The following is a 19,113-nucleotide window of genomic DNA, read 5'->3' on the forward strand; positions in this document are numbered from 1 at the left end:
ACAGACTCATTTTACTGACTGCCAAGGTCTGGCTTTGGCCATCAGTTATACAAAGCAGAAAACGGCCAAAGGTCAATCTTTAAATTTGCTTCTGGAGCACAATTTTTAAAGAAATGTATCTGTATCTATATCTAGCTTTTTCTAGTTTATAGTTTCTGTGTCTAGCCAGTTCTCAATCCAATTCCCTCTCCCTGGTTCCGTGAGATATGTCCTTGGTCTGTTTTGCTTTGATCTCTAGTTCTGGCTGGATCCTTCTTGATGAAGTAACAGGTCTCTACTAGTTACTACTGGCCACTAGTGTTTGTCCTTAGTCCTTGCTCTTTTTTCTTTAGCTGAGTAGCAGGTGTCTCCTGGGCCTCAGCTTCTATCTGGTTAATTCTCTGTCCTCCCTGCCACCTCCCACCCCCTACATTGTCCTCATTTCAATTAGATTGTTAGATAAAGTATTTATTAAGCACTTACTATATATGCCAGGCACTGTGCTAGATGCTAAAACCAAATAAACAAAGAAAGAAATAAGATTTTCCCTATCTTCCAGGTGTTTACTCATGGCCTCACCTCCCTGATGTCATGGTCCTTTGAAGGACAAATAACAACAACAATAACACATAAAGGGGAGCTAGAAAAGGAATGAGGAGGGGACACATGTAGGGGTAAAGCTGCTGGGTGGAGGGGGAGCAGGCCGACAATGAGCCGGAAAGAAAGTGAGCCATGCAGTGGGGGCTTCTCATGATGTTGTCTAATGTCCAGGCTGGAACATGCTAGTCACTGAGTCAGCCTGATAGAGGAGTCCTCCTCAGTAAGGCAAGGCAGCTGGTGTGGAGGCAGAACCAGAAGAGAATCCTTACTAATGGCTAAGCCTGTTAGCAAACATAAGATGGATCATTTAATACAGCTATCACAGAGAGATTGTACCTGAGATGGGAACAATTCACCATACCATTGCCCCAAATCATTTTTACATAAAGCAGTACAGGAAAAATCAGCTCAAGTAAGGACTGATGCATGCTTTAAAGTAAAGTAATGTCTTGTAGAACATCAGTGTGCAGGGCAAATGTGCTAGTTCTGATGAGATGACAATTCAAGAAAGACTTTTTTTTTTATCCTTTCTTATCTTTGTGGCTTTCAATTGAAGCCCAATAATAATTGAAAGCAAACGGACTAGACTACAGCAACATATCACAAAGATTATGCACTAGGACCAGATTTATGCCAGGCATACAGGGCTGGTTCAATATTAGGAACATATAAACATAACTCATCATATGAATAGCAAAAATAACAAAAATCATATAAAATTGCAGAAAAAGCTTCTGAGAAAACATAATACCATTTCTTTAAAAAAAACACTAGAAAGCATAGGACTAAATGGAGTTTTCTTCAATATAATAAGCAATAAAAACCAAGAAAAAGCATTATCTGTAAGGGAGGTAAGCTAGAAACTCATCCAATAAGATGAGGGGTAAAGCAAGGATGTCTATTATCAGCGTTACTATTCAATATAGTGCTAGAAATGCTAGCTGTAGCAATAAGACAGATATCAGATTATATTTCAAAGCCCAAAATCTTCAAATGATTTGGCATTGCATAAGAAATACAGAGAGTTGATCAATAGGTATACAATATACAGAAGTAAACGAGCAAGTGTTTGATCAACACAAAGATCCCAACTATTGGGGTCAGAACTCACTATTAAAAAAAACAAACAAACAGCAAACCAACTTTGGAGAAAGCTGGAAAGTAGTCTGGCAGAAATGTCTCACCATATACCAAGATACATTCAATATGGATATATGATTTATACATAAAGGGCGAACTCATCAATTAGAGGAACGTGGAAGAAATAACCCGTTAGATCTAGGGATAGGGGAAGAGTTCATGACTGAAAAAGAGATATAGAGGCTTATAAGTGGCAAAATGGATAGTTTGATGACTTGAGATTAAAAGAGTTTTTTCACAAACAAAACCAATGTTGCTAAAATTAGAAGAGAAGCTGGAAATTGAGGGGAAATTCTTTGTAGGAAATTTCTCTGATGAAAGCCTCATTTCTAAGATATATAGGGAACTGATTCAAATTTATAAGAATAAGAGCCATTCTCCGGTTGATAAATGGTCAAGGGATATGAATAGGCAGTTTTCCAAGGAAGAAATACAAGCTATATCAATAATCATTTTGAAAAATGATATAAATTGCTAATTATTAGAAAAATACAAATTAAAACAACTTTGAAGTATCACTTCACACTCATCAAATTGGCTAAGATAATAGAAAAGGAAAATGACAGATGCTGGAGCAGCTGTGGGAAAACAGGTACATTAATGCTGTGTTGGTGGAACTATCCTCAGGTCAAGCCATTCTGGAAAGCGTTTTGGAACTATTCCCCCAAAGCTATTAAATCTCAACAAGATCAAAGAAAAAGGAAAAGAAGTCATATGTACAAAAATATTTATAGCAACTCTTTTTGTGTTGGCAAAGAATTAAAAATTGAGGGGATTCCCATCAGTTGGGGAATGGCTAAAGTTGTGATATATCAATGTGATGTAATGGTATTGTGCTGTAAGAAATGATGAAAGGAAAGGTCTCAGAGAAACCTGGAAAGGCACATATGACTGATACGAAGTGTAGAGAGCAGAACCAGATCATCACTTTAGACAATAAAAACAATATTGTAAAGGCAAACAACTTTGAAAAGACTTAGGAATGACCTGTCACAGTTCCAGAGGACTCATGATGAAACCAGTCTCCAGATGGAGAGATGATAGCCTCACAGTGCAGACTGAGGCATTTGGTTTTGTTCTGATTTTGGACATGGCTAACACAGGAATATGTTTTGCTTGAATATGTATGTTTGTAATGGGTTTGTTTTTTCTTGCTTTCTCAATGGGAGTGGGGGTGGTGGGTGGGAGAGAAAGAATTTGGAGCTGAAAATAAAATTGAACTTAGAAGAAAATTTTAAAAAGGTAACAAACTGATGTGGATTATGTCAGTTCAGTTTTATTCTGGGATTCCTCACGAGAAATGACTTTGCTTGTCTCTCCTGAACCCCTCTCACCTAAGAAATAATTCTGCTCTGTGTGGTTTTTTGTGTCCCTAGGGAAGAATTAGGAAAAGCTGAGAGGTGGAAACAGAAATAACAAGCCAGACAACTTTCTAGCTCCTCTTGAGTTAGATCTTTATGGTGTGACTGTTCTTTTATCCGAAGCAACATGACTTCCAAGAACATTAACTGTAATCCTATTTAAATCGGTACAAAATACATTCCAAAATGAAAATTCCTCTACAGTTTTTGGTTATCCTTACAATTGCTTTTTTCTACATTCACCTAAGTTACATGTAATTGACTCATCTTTAGGTGTTTGAGCTAATTAGGCCATAGATTATCATTTGTATAAGGAATGGAAATATGGTAAAATACCGTGTGTCCTTGGTCTTGTCACTAAATTATTCTAAGCTCAGGCTTCCTCTTTTGTAACACTAGAGAAGTAAAGTAAACTGTTGGGAGTGCTGTGGTTCTATGAGCAGAAATACCATGGCAAACTTCTCTGTCCTTACAGAGGTTCTTAATAGAACTTTTCAGTCCCTTTGTACTGTAATATATTCATTGTATGTTGTATGTTTATTGCAGGTACAACTATTAGATTTCATATCTGGCAGATCATGTACATCCTATGAAAATATAAATCTTTCTGGATCAGAAGAATCTCCAACCAGTAAATGCAACTTGGATAATAAAAAGGTACTGGGAAAGTGGAATTAGTAGATTATGATCCCTGAAACACCTCTACATAAATAAGAGAGCTGGATTTGGAATCAGGCAGACCTGGGTTCAGATCCTGCCTATCTCACTTGCTGTGTGGCTTTGGGCAAGACACTCACCCTCCCTAAGACTCAGTTTCCTCATCTGTAAAATGAGAGGGTTGGATTAGAAGACCTCTAAAGTCTCTTCTGGCTCGAAGTCTTGGATCCAATGATCCCTTATATTTGAATGTCAGCTCCTCAAGGACAGATAGTGCTTCGCTCTTAGTTTTGCATCTCTAGTGTCTGCATGTAGTTCAAAAGCTGTTCTTTTTGCTTAATAATTACTCGTCTATTGATTATGTTGTATCTAATCTTTATCAAAACACAGTTCACACGTGTGTATATGTATGTGGTGAGTGGGTGAAGGCTGCGGTGGTGGGGAGACTTGATTGGGTTTTAAAAATTCATTTAAATGAAGTGATGTCCAGCATCTTGATTTATTTGCAAGTGTTAACAAATTGGTGGTACTAGGAATGGCCAGGATCCTCGTGTAATGAGTGTATGGTGAGAAAGAAGAGTCTGAGGGAGGTGGCTGGAGGGTGCTCTTACTGTCAGGAAAGGATGGAGACTCACGGTTCAGACACTTAGTTGAAGCACCCGGATAGTTTCCCTTGTAAGCACTACCTCCTAGAACCTTCTTATGAAGACTTTTTTTTCCTAAAAATTTTATTTCTTATTCTGATCTTAACAAACACCAAATAAAATGAACATTTCCATATACAAGTGGAACAGAAAAAGGCATGAGGCTGAATTAGATAGACAGGCAGATAGATAGGCTATGTGGCCATGAACAGATCAAAAATGGATTAGTCTTTTTTGTTGAAGGTGATTTTAATGTAAGATGAATGATGAGATTAAAAGATCAGAGCCCCATAATATGGCTTACCACATAAACAATACCCGGATACTTAGAAGAGTCTGTGAGCTTACTGATATCGGTATTCCCTTCAATAATGATGGCACTCTGTTCAGACCTTCTTATTCCACATAACTCTTGTTTTTCCATAAATCCTCCCCAGGGCTTCTATCCAAAGTGCTGCGAGCCTTCTGTTAACTTTCTAGACACTGTGGATCCCTGGGATTCTCACTATGTGACCAATTCCTCCTCTCTTCTCTGACATTCTGCCTACTACTTGAGTACAATTCTTCATTGACAAACATTGCAGCTTACTCCCACCCACCATATGCTGCATTGTCTGCTTTCTGGGTGATCTGCTTTGATGCTTTAGAGAAGGTGATTGTTCAATGATGAGCAACCACAAAACCTCACCAAAGAATATTAATATTAAAAAGATTGGCCTTTATTTATTTCCAATAGAAGTTTGCATTCATTGAAACCACTACTTGGTTTCCCAAAGGCAATCTAGCCTGCCTTCTCCTGTTCAGTTTTGGCCCCAACTCATTGTCAATGCACAGTGTCTGTCAAAGATATTTATACTGATGGACCAGCTTGATGGCCTGACTGTATGTATCATAGGGTGGGCAGCTGTCAGTCTTCCTTCCTTTTTTTTTAAATGAGTCAACCTATGTAACAAATAGACAAGCCATAGAAAATGGAATGAAATACTTTTTTTTTTTGCCCCAGTTCATTTGACTCTTTTCCCCCATTAGGTTCAGCAATAGCATGTTAAAAGTCTCATGAAGGTTCTAGCTCTTCTTTGGAGGTTTATAGAATTGCAAGAAATAGTCTAATCACTTTTTTCCCAGGCATATTGATATTGATACATTCTTTAGTTTTAATCCATTCTTTTATACATTTTAGTTGCTTATATTATTTCTAAGATAGTCTGATTTACTAATGATTAGTTATTATTTTGATCTTTATTGTGTTTTAATCTAAAAATAGAATAGCATACATTCTGTTTACTAGTATGTTTTTCTCATGTATTTTGTAAAAGGAAAAGCTATAAAACATACAGTTTCATGTCAAAAAATATTCTTAGAAAGGGTTAGAACCATACTAAATGTCTGAGGTAGCCTTCTAGTTAGCCTTGACAACAGGCACCAAAGATGTTTACTATTTCCAGGTTAGACAGAGTGGCCCTTTTTATCTTGGTTGTGTGTGTGTGTGTGTGTGTGTGTGTGTGTGTGTGTGTGCGTGTGTATGCTTGCACATATATAACACATGCTTTAGTTACACACACTTTAGTTAGGCTAAATTGGTGCTATGGAAATTCTGAAGCAACAAATGCAAAACTGGAATAAAGATTCACAATCTCACTTCCCCCCATGATTTTGCTAGCTCTGTTCTATTTTCTCCCTTATGTATTATTCACAAATTGGCACAAAGACTGGTTTTCTTCAATAAGAAATAAGTGAGGAGTGAAGGAATGAAGAAAGGAAAAAAAAACTTGAATAAGATTGTTCAATATCAAAATAAGTTTTGCAAATACTTTTTGAGACTCATGGAATCAGTCCATTTCACAAAGTCAAATAGCGGCGTTTTAATTTTGGGTATCTTCAGAAAAGCCCCAATCTTGTGGATTTTTCCAATATATGCCATTTCTTCTGGACCAAAGAACTCTCTCTCTGTGGAATGCTTTTTGAGAGTGCCTCTTCAAAGCCACTTGAGAATACTACAGTGAGGGTACCATAACTGCCATGTTATCTGACCATAATGAGAGGGAGAGAACTCCAACTGGAGACAGAAGTCAAAATGACTCTAACTGTAAAGAATCCAAGATATTTTTCCTTCAAGTTTGCCCAGGCCCACAAGTCAGGAGAGAACGTGCCAACCCTAGCAAGCAAGTTGTAAATGTGAGAACTAAAACCTAGTCTTATACCCAGCAGAGAACTGGTAAATCTGTAATGATTAATCTTTTTTTTTTTTTTGGTGGTGCTGGTGGTGGGGGTGAGAGGAGGTTGGGCATTAGTTGTAGAAAGGGTAGAGAATTAAAGTTACTGAAAACCAAGAACTGTGCTGAGTTTAATTTTTTGTCAAATTGAATACTTCTTCCAAATGTCAGAGGGATACAAATAGTATTCAAATGTTTAATATATAAGATACATAGAGGGAATTAAAAAGTTTATTTAACATTTAGCCTGTGTCATTATACAAGTGTCATCTATTATTTAGAAACTCTTAAGATCAGAGTGTAAAAATAGATCAATACCTCGTTTCCTGTAATATCTACAAACCAAAGTTGGCATCTCCAAGTATCTTACTCCTAAGGTAATACTACTATCCAGTCTTCCAATTTCTAAATGTTTGTAAAGTTGTATAATTTTTGGAAAACCATTAAGGAATGGTATTCCTTCTTAGTGCTTACAGGAGGCGGGGAGGAGGGAACAAGCATTTATTTAATACCAACTGTATGCTAACCACTGTGTGAAGTGCCTTACAAATATTACCTCATTTGATGAGTGGACCAATAAAACCACAAGTGCTGAAGGTTCTTTTTAGAATACACACACACACACAAAATACAATTTGAGATAGAAGACCAAAAAAAAATTTAAATACTCCAGAATCCAAACCAAATATTAGAAAAATTATAACTGATTTACAACCAAATTACAACAAAAATTATAATCTAAAATTATAACCAATCCACTATTTAGTAGGTATTTATTAAATGTCTTCTATGTGTCTGACACTGTTCCAGGTATGGGAATACAGAGATATAAATGAACCAGAGCCTGTCCTCAAGGAGCTTACATTCTGTAAGGGGAGACACATGAAATATTTATGCATATAAATACATACAAAATAGATGATAAGTAATTTTTATGAGGGAAACACTAGCATTTGGAGGGAGCCCCTCATGTAGGAAGTTTATTGTGTAGGAGAGTGACGTGGTCAGATCTGTAGCTAAGGAAAATCATTTTGGCATTCATATGGAGAATGGATTGGGGAAAGGAGGGACTTGAGACTTTACATGAGGTGGGGAGACTAATTAGAAGGCTATCGTAATAATCTAGGTGAGAGGGGATAAGGGCCTGAACAAGGGAGATGACCTTATGAGTGGAGACAAGGGGATGGATGTGAGAAGTGTTGTGTGGGTAGGACTGACAAGGTTTGTCACCTGATTGACCCGATGAGGCTAGCGAGTATGTTGTTCATCCTTCGTTCCTTTAGAGGACCAGTGACATCAGGAGGGTGATGTCTTGACTTGCAAGGGGATTGGGTTTCAGTGAGGCAGGGCTGTGCAAAGCCATCAGTTTCATTCTGTCCTCCAGAGTCATCAGAATGCAGTGGCAAGACATGGGTCAAGATGACTGGCCATGGCCCCAGATGCAGTGGCCTTTTTAAGCTAAGGTCTTTCCCAGGTCTCTGTTTGTCTAAGGCAACACCCATTCAGTAGTTAAAAGCTAAGTGAGAATTGAGGCAAAAGATGGTGTAGTTTGCCTTCACAAAAGAAGGCTTGTGAGTGTGAAGAGTTGATGATAGTACCAAGGTTACAGAATGATTAAAAGGATGGTGATGCCTTCACCAGTACCAAGACAGTTTCAAAGTAGTGTGGGTTTAGGGGGAAAAGATGATGAATTCTGTTTCGGAAATGTTGAATTTAAGATACCTATAGGACATTTAGTTTGAAATATCCAATAGGCAATTAGTGATTAGGATTGGAACTCAGGAGAGAGACCAGGGCTGTATATATCAATCTGAGAATCATCTGTATCATGATGATAATTGAACTTATAGTAGCTTATGAGACCACTGAGTGAGAGAGAGAGAGGGAGGGAGCAGGGATGAGAGGATGGAAGAGAGAGCGAGAGAGAGACCCCAACCAGGACAGCGCCTTAGGGGACACCTACAGTTAGGGGATACGATATGGATGATGATTTAGCAAAGGAGACTGAGAAGGAGCAGTCAGGGGAAGAGAAGCAGAGAGAGCATGAAGGGGTGATACCAAAAGCTAGTGAGGAAAGAGTGTATGGGAAGAGAGGACGAGGCAGTCTGCAGTGCCAGGCACTATGGGGGGGCACGAGGGATGAGGATCAAGTACATCAGGAATATTAAAAGCATCCAAACAAACTGAAGGTGTTCCTTCAAATATTTATTGAGCCCCTATTATATGCAACACACGGTGGGGGGGATTAAAATAAACATGCATCTTCCTGGAGCCTTATCTCAGCCCAATTGTAAGTCTGGCTTTTGGCTGACAGGAGGCGTAGGGGGAAATACAGAGCACGTGCAGCTGTTGGGAGTCAGGAGTGAAGCCCTAGGGGAACAAGGAGCTCAATAGTGAGTGGCCGCCTGCCTGGGGATTCCTCCCTTCCCACCTCACCTTTCCTAGAAGATTCTCCAGGGACACCAGCTAAGGACCCCTCATGGATAAAGATCCCTCAGGGACATCCACTTCACTTACCTAGATTCAGCTACGTTCATTGAAAATTGTCACTTTTGGGGGCAGCTAGGTGGCACAGTGGATAGAGCACCAGCCCTGAAGTCAGGAGAACCTGAGTTCAAATCCGGCCTCAGACCAAACACTTACTAGCTGTGTGACCCTGGGCAAGTCACTTACCCCCAATCACCTAAAAAAAAATGTCATTTTTTTCCAAGTAGAAAATATCCTAGAAAATACATCATTCCACATGACCCCACGATCCTCCCCTTTTAATTCTTGCTCTTGGCTTTTCAGTAAGAATTTCAGGTTTTCTGGGTATCATTTTTAACCATGCTGCCTTTTTACTCTCCTGGCTACCAGTGTGAGAAGTGGTCTGAGATTCAGATACACCAACTGTGAAACCTTGCCCGTGGTGGTGATATTTTCTATTTGTTTTCAGGATTAGTCTTAGAATTTTGGAACTTGTTAGGTCTTTAAAAATCTTTCTGCACACAGGAAGCCTTTGAGTTGGATTTTAAAGGATGGCTGGGAAGTCAACAGATGAAATAGAAAAGGGAATAAATGTCAGGCATGGGGAACATCACGGACAAATGCTCAGAGATGTGGGTGCAGCATGTGTTTGAGGATTTCTTATATGGAGGAGATTAACTTGAAGCAGGCTAAAGAGACAGGTGACAGCAGATTGTGAGGGGCTTTAAATGTCTTGCAGAAGTTTGAAATACTGAGGCACTGCAGATTATTTGACCATATGAGAAAGAGAAGTCCAATGGCAGGGTATAAAAAGAATAGGTTGGAATACAGACAGCGAGGTAAGGTGGGAAAGGTCTAAGAGATTCTAATAGTAATACAAAAGCTTTTGTTGGTATTTGGGGGCATAGAAATAGAGAGAAGATAGGTAGGAGAGACCACCTCTCAAGCAGAAGAGCCCCTTGCCCTTACAAACTTTGCATTTTAGTTATATAATGTGATAACAACAGCAATAAAAATAGCTATCACTTTCATAGTGCTCTGTAACCCTTTAAGGTATGCAAAGTGCTTTTACATTTGATCCTCACAACTACCATGGGAAGTAGGTGCTATTATTATTTCCATTTTATAGGTAAGGAAACTGAGGCAAACAGAGCTTAAGTGACTTGCCCAGGGTCACACAGCTAATAAGTTTCTGAGGTAGGATTTATATTCAGGTTTTCTTGATTCCAAGGCTTCTCTATCCATTGGAAACTAGAGTTAGAAAGGAGAAGGTGGGAGAGATTATTTGTACAGAGGCATGGGTTGGAGTTATCTGGAAAGAAAGTTTTGATTGGCCCAAGACCAGAAAAAATAAGGGGAAAGCTTGGGATTCTTCAAGGCAGAATGAGAAAGGAGAGCATTCCAGGAATGGACAGCCTGTATAAAGAAGATGGAGATAGAATGATGTGATGGGGAACCTGCATTCAGATGAGAGGTAGCTCCAACTATGAGAATGCATAGGATTTGCCCAAAGAGAGAACGTGGAGAGAGAAAAGAAAGGGTGATTTGGGAGTAGGTTGAGTGATTAAGAAAAGGAAATACTTGTAATAGAGAAGAGAAGGTATTATTTAGAAGCTTCTTTGTTGTTCCTTCCCAAATGGCTCCATTTTCTTCAGTGTATATGAGATTGTAACCCTCCAAATAATCATTTGATGTTTTATTGAACAGGTACAGTCAATAGCAAGGAAAATTATCTGTTCATATTTAAGCCTGCTGGTGAATTCAAAGAATGACTTAGCCTTGGCTCATATCATTAACATTCCTGACAGAGGACTTGGAAGAGAAGCCTTCACAGATCTCAAACATGCTGCTCAGGAAAAGCAAATGTCTGTCTTCCTGGTATGGAAACCTGGATTTTCAAAGTACTTCCATTATTTTGTCATTAGGCTGAAAACTTTCCTCTAATGTTTTTATAAAGAAAGCACCTTGTGGTTAGATTTCTTGAGACTCAGAAGAAATCTCATCTATATCACTAATTTAGACTCTAATAATTTTCTTTACATCTATGCATATGGGCTCCCTCACATAATTCTCTGACTGCTTTCCAAAGGAAATTTCTCAAGACTTTTTCTTTGCTTTCTGTATACAAAAGTTCTCATTTGAGTGACTTTCTGCAAAAGTACTTCCCTGAGTCTCAGTTTCTTCATTTGTAAAACGAAAGAGTTGGGCCGAATGGCTTCTGAGGACACTTTGAACTTAAGATCCATTGTCTGCCGCCAAAATAATTTCTTGCTCTTAGGCATGAATACATGAACCTGTGATCATAGTGTCATGGAATTTTAGAACTAGAAAGAACTCTATTCTAACCTCAGTGGAAATAGGGCATAGTTCCTGCCCTCAAGGAGCTTACATTCTGAAGACCAGAGCTGAAGGTCCAAAGCCCAAGGGGTATACAACATTCCCACCTGCTCTAGTCCTTCTTGACAAGGAGGTATAACCTTCCAATGTCTTACTCACCAGATTTCTTGGCTGAGAGGCAAAGATCTTGGCCTAAATAAATCAAACCCAATGAGATGTTTGGACCCCTTCTACTCTAGACAAGACAGCCCCCACTCAGAGAGAGGTTGTTGGGAAAGCTTAAAGTGAGCAATGAAAATGTGACATTTACTTACTGGTAAGCCTCCTAATTTAGCACAACCCTACCTTCTGGGAGAGATCCCAGCCTTCTCTGTCTCTAATCTTCTACGAGGCCCTGGCTTGGCATCCTCTTGACTCTATTAACTTTATTGTGGCTTTTTGAACATGTCTTTATCAGACGTGTCTTTTTGCCGTCTAATGTTGGTTCTCATCTCTATCCAGTTTTAACTTGGTATTGCAGATAAAAATCTTTGGGCCAGTATCTTAATGTCTGTCTTTTGGTTGTAATTGCAGTTTTTCTCATTACTTAATTACTAAATATTACTAAATAATTTCTTTTAACTTGCAGGTTGCCACCTCATTCATTAGGATGATAGAGCTTGGAGGGAAAGGATATGCACCTTCACCATCTGATCCTCTCAGGACACATGGAAAAGGGTTAAATAATTTTATTATTTTCATGGACAAACTGGAAGAAATTCTAGGAGAAATACCAAATCCAAGGTAATAGTTCATGTGATGTTCATAGTAGTCAGTTTAAATTTTAATTTATTAACTCATAGAATTGGACATATAAAGAGTATTAAAGATATGAAATCAAGATGAACCAGTGAATAGGCAGATGTTGTTCAGTTATGTGTGCCTCTTTGTCTTCTTATCTCTCTGCAGTCTGGTTTCCAACTTCATCATTCCACCAAAACTGCTCTCTCAGAGGTTACCACTGACCCCTTAATTGCCAAATGCAGAGGCCTTTTCTCAATCCTCATCCTTCTTGACCTCTCGGTAGCCTCTGACACTGTCAGTCACCCTCTTCTCCTTGGTACTCTCTTCTTTCTAGGTTTTTGGGACACTGCTCCCTCCTGGTTCTCCTCAATTCAATTCAATAAACATTTTTGAAATGCTTACTCTGTGTGAGGCACTGTGCTAAGTACTGGGGACTCAAATAAGAAAAAGAGATACAGGGGCAGCTAGATGGTGCAGTGGAGAGAGCACCAGCCCTGAAGTCAGGAGGACCTGAGTTCAAATCTGACCTCAGATCAAACACTTGACACGTACTAGCTGTGTGACCCTGGGCAAGTCACTTAACCCCAATTGCCTAAAAAAAAAAAAAAGGAAAAAGAGATACAGTTCCTGCCCTCAAGGAATTTGTAATCTAGTGGGGGGAAATAACGTACAGAAAGAAACTGAAAAAGGGGAAGGCACCAGGATATACTTGGCCCGGGGTCAAGATGTGCTGTAGCTGAGCTGCTGATGGAGAATGGAGTGACCTGAAATGTTGTGAAAGTTTAATTTACTGCCTCACTCTCCATCCCTCCAATCAGAAGGGAGAGGCCACTGAATCTGGAGGGTGATGAGTTTTCAGGTGATTGCCTTATCCTGAGGGGGAAGCAGAATATTCACCAAGCAGAGCTGTTGACCGCTCCCTTTCAGTCTCCTTTACTGGACCTTTGGGTCACATTTGCTAACTGTGGGTGTCCCACAGAGCTCTGTCCTAGACTCCCTTCTGTCCTCCCTCTTTACTACTTTACTTGTTGATCTCATTAGTTCCCATGGATTTAATTGCTATCTCTGTGCTAATGATTCTCAGATCTGCTCATCTAGTCTTAACCTATCTGCTGAACCTCTGGTCTCGTTTTCTTCAAATTGCATTTCAGACCTTCCAAACTCAATGTCTAGTCGACATCTCAAACTCAACACGTCCAAAATGGAACTCGCTATCTTTCCCCCTAAACCCTCTCTTCTTCGCCCCATTCCTTCCCCATTGCTATAGAGGATAATACCATCCTACCAGTCCTCCAGGCTTGCCTCCTCATTATCTCTCAAATCCGCCCCCCTCCCCCAATATCCAATCTGTTGGCAAGGCCTGTTGATCTCACCTGGGAAACATCTCTCAGGTATGCTCCCTTCTCTGATACTGGTCTCACCCTGCTGCAGGCCCTCATCTCCATGCCTGGACTATTGTAAGAGTAGCTGGTGGGTCTGCCTGCCTCAGGTCTGCCTTCACTCTGGTCCATCCTCTAATCAGCTGTTAACGTTATAGAGTACACATCTGCCCATGTCACCCTGCCTTCTCCCATTCGATAAACTTTGGTGGCTCCCTGTTCTTGATAACCGGACCTGTGGTTTCATCACTGTCTGGAGTTTCCAATGAGGAGCTTCCTCTCACAACTGTGGCCAGCTTCTCTGCCATGTCTAATCAGAGAGAGAGTTGCCAGGGCCTGAAAGACTAGACTTGAACCCAGGGCCTCCTAGCTTTTTGGTCAGCTCTCTACCTAGTAGACCACACTGCCTCTTGATATAATCCAGTAGTGTTTCTTATAGAATATGGTTTCAGGAGGGACTTGGTCACTACCTGATCGCCTCCAGATTGTTGCAGACTAGTTCTGTTTCACCTCAGATATGAAGCCTTGGCTTTCTTTCCCTTGGGTAGCTCAGAAAACTTGGGCTCAAAAGAATACACTTCAAAAATACAAGATAAGGAAGTGTAGCTACACACTTTCTTGTGAAAAAGATCTGGAGGGTTTAGTGTACTGCAAACTCAATATAAGAGAACATTGTCACTTGATTAGAAAAGCCCGAGGAATCTTAGGCTGCCCAAAGAGAGGTATGAGATCCAGAGGAAGGGCCTGTACTGGGCCCTGGTCAGATCACATCTGGAGCTCTGGCTGCCCTGTTTTGGGAAGAAAAAGAATAAAATGGATTAAATCCAAAAGAGGACAACCACAGTGATGAACAGACTTGAGACCATTGTATCTGAGCATGGGTTAAAAATATAGAATATTTAACCTGGACAGATTGTATTATATTAAATACTTAAAGAGTTACAGGGGACAATATAACCACTTTCAAGTATTTGAAAGGTCGTCCTGTGGAAATAGTCTAAAATTGTCCTTAGCCTCACAAGGCCGAGCTAGAAATGATGGGCGGAAGATACAGAAAGGGAGATTTTACCTCAGGTAGGGGGAAACAACCTCACCAGTTATCCCAAAGTGGAGCAGGCCATTTTGTAGGTAATGGCCTCCCCATCACTAGAGGTCTTGAGAGAAAGAGGATATCTGCCCATCAAGGCTGATGGAGAGACGACTCTTCTGGGCATGTTGTCTGAGGCCCCTCCAATGAAGATCCGAGAGAAGCCCACGAAAAATCCTGTCAGGGGTATTGCTGCAGGAAGATCTCTTTGCCAATGGATGCAATAGCTCTCCTGGAGGCATGGTGGGATTGTCAAAAGAAAAATGGGCTGGTTGTTAGGACGCCATGGTTCTAACTGTCACCTTTTAGAAGCTAGTCAGTCCCTTCTCTTCTCCCTGGGTAGAGGCCCTTCACATCTCCTCCTCCAGGTGGCACTGGGTGGCCTTAAGGGGGGTGTTTTGGACCCTGATATGTTCATTATCTAAGAAGTTGTTTTGAATATTACCCTACACATAAGACTACTATTTGCATGTAAGGTGTTTTTTTTTTTAATGCCTTAGTCATATTTACAACTGTTTATTTTATTTGGCAGTTTTGGAAAAACACATTTTCCCCTCACAGTTATTTACAGTATCTAAATGCTTCTATATACTAGAATTTGATCTCAGCATTTTGAGGGGGAAAATATGAAAAAATGTATTTTAGTGTCTGGCTTTCATGGAGCTTCATGGAACATGTACACACATGGTTATTTCTCTGTCAGTTAACTGTAGTCACACGCCTGAAGGCTCATTTTATTATTGAGCCTGGACATGTGATTTTGTCACAAAACATCAGATTAGTAGATATTTGGTTATTTACATAGCTTATAAAGTATGCTAACTTGGCTAAAATAGATTTTTTAAAGTACTTATTTTTCTAGAAATAAATATTTTTTATTTCCTCTCTTTCATGATTCAGAAGTTCATAGTGCCAGAAGGAGACAGGCTCCAATTTTCTTTTTTTTTAATCTTTTTTTTTTCCCCCACTGTTGTGACTCACCAATGTGATATGATAGTCAGGAAGCTAAAGTGCTGTTGGGTGGCATTTAGTGAGGCAGCGCTCCTAGGCCTCAGGAGGGGCTGCTGGTTTTGCTATTCTTTGCCCTGCTCAGGCCACATCTAGAATATGGGGTTCAGTCAGCGTGCTGCCATTCGGAAGGCCATTGATAGGGTAGAGAGTTTCCAGGGAGGGCAGCCAGGTTGGTGAAGGACCTTGAGTCTACATAGTATGAGGACTGATTTTGAAAGAAGGAGAGATGGTTAGCCTGAAGAAGAGGAGATAGTGGGAATGTGAGAGTGGTCTTCAAGTATTTAAAGGGCTGTCGTGGAGAAGAAGTAGTTAGTAGCCTTGTTCTACTTGGCCGCTGAGGGCTGAACCGGGCAGGAGCAAAGGGTTGAAGCTGCCGAGGAAAGTTTAGGCTTGATGCCAGGAAGAACATCCTAACGAAGCTGTGCCATGGGGTCTTGCAAGACAGCGGCTTCCTCTTCATTGGAGGTCTTGAGCAGAGATTGGTTGACTGTATTGTGGAGGTATTCTTTGGCCAGTAGATATTAGACTACATGATTGCCTAAATGCCTTCCAATACAAAATTCTGTGATTCTTTGACTCTTCCAACAACAAAACTCTTAAATTTGTTTTTTAACTACTTTTTGTCCTGTCTAGTCTTTTGGAGTAACCCAAACAAATATATTACTAGTTTCGATGCCTATCCTTGTCCTAAGGACATTAGAGGATAGAAACAAATCCACTAACACGTAGGCCAAAAGTCAACCAGGGAAAGCTTACAAACCAAGATGGCAGGTCCTTGCTCTATAATTTAAGAAGAAACTCTTGTCTGTGGTCATTCCCTGACATGCCAGATCATGGTCTCAGGTGTTATTTTGAAGAGAAAAGGTCTGGCTGACAGCACATAAGCACCTGATCTTAGCTGCTGTATTCCACAAAAAAAATTTCCCCCTAACATTTTCTTTCTTTTGCTTTAGGTTTTTTTTTTTTTGGTGGGGGTGGGGTGGGGTGAGGTGGTAGAATGGGAGGAAGGGCAGCATTGGATAACCCCTCAAAAGAACTGGAAATTAGGAAGGAAACAATAAAATGCTCTTCCTGAATTTTTATGTTTTTATTTTTCCATAGGTTTTGGTATCTGTAATTAGGCCGCATCTTCACATTTTTCCAGTAGGTGCCACCATCTGACACATGCTGTATTTTCCCCAGAAAATTCTTTAGTCAGAGGCTTCAGATTATCTAAATTAATTGAATTTCCCTATTGTCTGCAGGGTTTTAAATTCTCTATGTCAGGTTTACTTTAAAGCAAGTGATAGTTTTATTATCTCATCTCTAGAGTTTGTGTGTGTACATATTTATGTGTTTATATATACATACATATGTGTGTATACATATGTATATGTCACAATTCGTTCTGATAACCTCAAGTATTATTCCGAAGGTTTTTTTAAAAATAAGTATGGTTTTAAAATTCACTATTCACAATTTTTTCTTATAAAGTACAACCTAGGGCAGCTAGGTGGTGCAGTGGATAGAGCACCAGCCCCGAATTCAGAAGGACCTGAGTTCAAATCTGGCCTCAGACACATAACACTTACTAGCTGTGTGACCCTGGGCAAGTCACTTCACCCCATTGCCTAGCCAAACAAAGAAACAAACAAAAAAAACCTTTACAGTACAACCTATCCCCAAAAGGAAAAAAAAAAATTTTTCTCTCTCTCTGTATGTATATGTATATATGTATATATACACACATGCAAATACATACATACACATTCAACATTTGCACACACACACATACACACACACACACACACACACACACACACTCAAAATATAAAATAATAAGGACAGGTAGGTGGCACAGTGGATAGAGTACCAGACCTAAAGTCAAGAAGACTCATCTTCTTGAGTTCAAATCTGGCTTCAGATATGTATTAGTGATGTGACCCTGGGCAAGTCTCTTCATCCTGTTTGCCTCAGTTTCCTCATCTGCAAAATGAGCTGGAGAAGGAAATGGCAAACTACTTCAGTATCTTTGCCAAGAAATCCCCAAATGGGGTCATGAAGAGTCAGGCATGACTGAAACAACTAAACAACACAAATATATACAATATAACATTTCTATGTATGTATGTATTTATGTATGTATGTATATATTGGAAATTGGTTACATACCGAGAGTAACCAATGGGCAGCCCATATGCTCCGTTGGTCTGGGTGGACCCCTAGTGGAGGAGTTTGAATGGGGTGTGGAGAGTCAGACCAGCAGGAGAAGGCTTGACACAGGCGACATCCCAGGTCCGTGGCCTAGCAGACTGAGCACTGGGCGTGAAGTCACGGGACCTAGGTTCACATCCTGGCTCTGTTGTTCACTACCTGCATGACCTCAGACAGGTCCTGTTCCTCCCTGGGCCTCAGACCCTCATCTGTCAGAGGAGGGAGTTGGATTCCACTGCTTCTGAGGTCTGTTCTACTTCTATAATCCATCGAAGTGTGGAGGTGTACATTGAAAAATCATACTGATTATGGGGACTCAGGTTTTATTGAAACCAGATTTTGGGAGAGGATGTAGGGGGGACTGTGGCTTATAGTTGCACCAATACACATTTCCTTATGGAGTAAAAGAAATAGTCATCTGATCCTTGAAGAGGTCAGGGAAAAAATAGCCACTTTATCTCTTCAGAATGGGTGACATTAGTCACCCCCCCCCCAATCCTCCTCTTTTGAGCAGCTCCTTCTTTGTCTTTAGCATTTGTATTCTGACAGAACCTCAGGAGTTGGGCTGTGATTTCAGGCTCTCTTCAGTCCATTTCCAAAGCTCTGGATGGAGGCGTAAGTAAGCCACCAGGAGCCAATGAAATCCAGTGTGGCGTAGATGACAGAACCCTGAGGCGTCGTGGGCTCTCAGTCCTTGTCCCAGATCTGGCAGGTCCTGCCATCTTGCTGCGCCCCTGTTTCCTCGTGTGTAAAGCAAGTGGCACCTAGGTGGCCTAGTGGATAGAGTTCTGGGCCTGGAATCGGGAAGATTTGAGTTCAAATCTGGCCTCAGACACTTATTGGGCATGGGACCCTGGGCAAATCATTAAACCTCTATCTGTTTTACTTTCCTCATCTATAAAATGGGAAAATAATAGCACCTCCCTCCCAAGGTTGTAGTGCAGATGAAATGAGATAATGTTTGTACAGTGCTTAGCCAGTGCCTGGCACAGAGGTGCTTAATAAATGCTTGTTCCATTTCTTTCCCCTAAATGGTCTTTAGGGACCTTTTAAGTTCTAAAATAATGTGTTTCTATCCATTCCCCTTTGGGCCTCTATCCAGGCTGGCCTGGATGAAATGTCCACAATGCCCCATTCCCCTTCCCTTGCCCTTCTTCCCAAGTCTTACTTTGGGCCAGGATAACAGCTGTAAAACTCTTCCTTCATAGTTTCAGTCCAGGAGTGGGGAACCTGCAGCCTGGAGGCCACCTGTGGCCTTCTAGG

General features: G+C 40.4%; 1 protein-coding gene across 2 annotated transcripts in view; it reads left to right on the forward strand.

Annotated features, from left to right (window-relative positions):
- Nucleotides 1-19,113, forward strand: part of PARPBP (PARP1 binding protein) — a 76,697-nt gene that overhangs the window by 29,081 nt on the left and 28,503 nt on the right. For both annotated transcript variants that reach the window (XM_020982353.2, XM_020982354.2), the window contains exons 4-6: nt 3,627-3,737; nt 10,768-10,938; nt 12,026-12,180. In XM_020982353.2, the coding sequence (XP_020838012.1) occupies nt 3,627-3,737; nt 10,768-10,938; nt 12,026-12,180 (437 nt within the window). The remainder of the gene's footprint in view (nt 1-3,626; nt 3,738-10,767; nt 10,939-12,025; nt 12,181-19,113) is intronic.

This window comes from Phascolarctos cinereus, unplaced genomic scaffold (genome assembly GCF_003287225.1).
Source record: "Phascolarctos cinereus isolate Bilbo 61053 unplaced genomic scaffold, phaCin_HiC Scaffold_1;HRSCAF=81, whole genome shotgun sequence".
Classification (NCBI taxonomy): Eukaryota; Metazoa; Chordata; class Mammalia; order Diprotodontia; family Phascolarctidae; genus Phascolarctos; species Phascolarctos cinereus.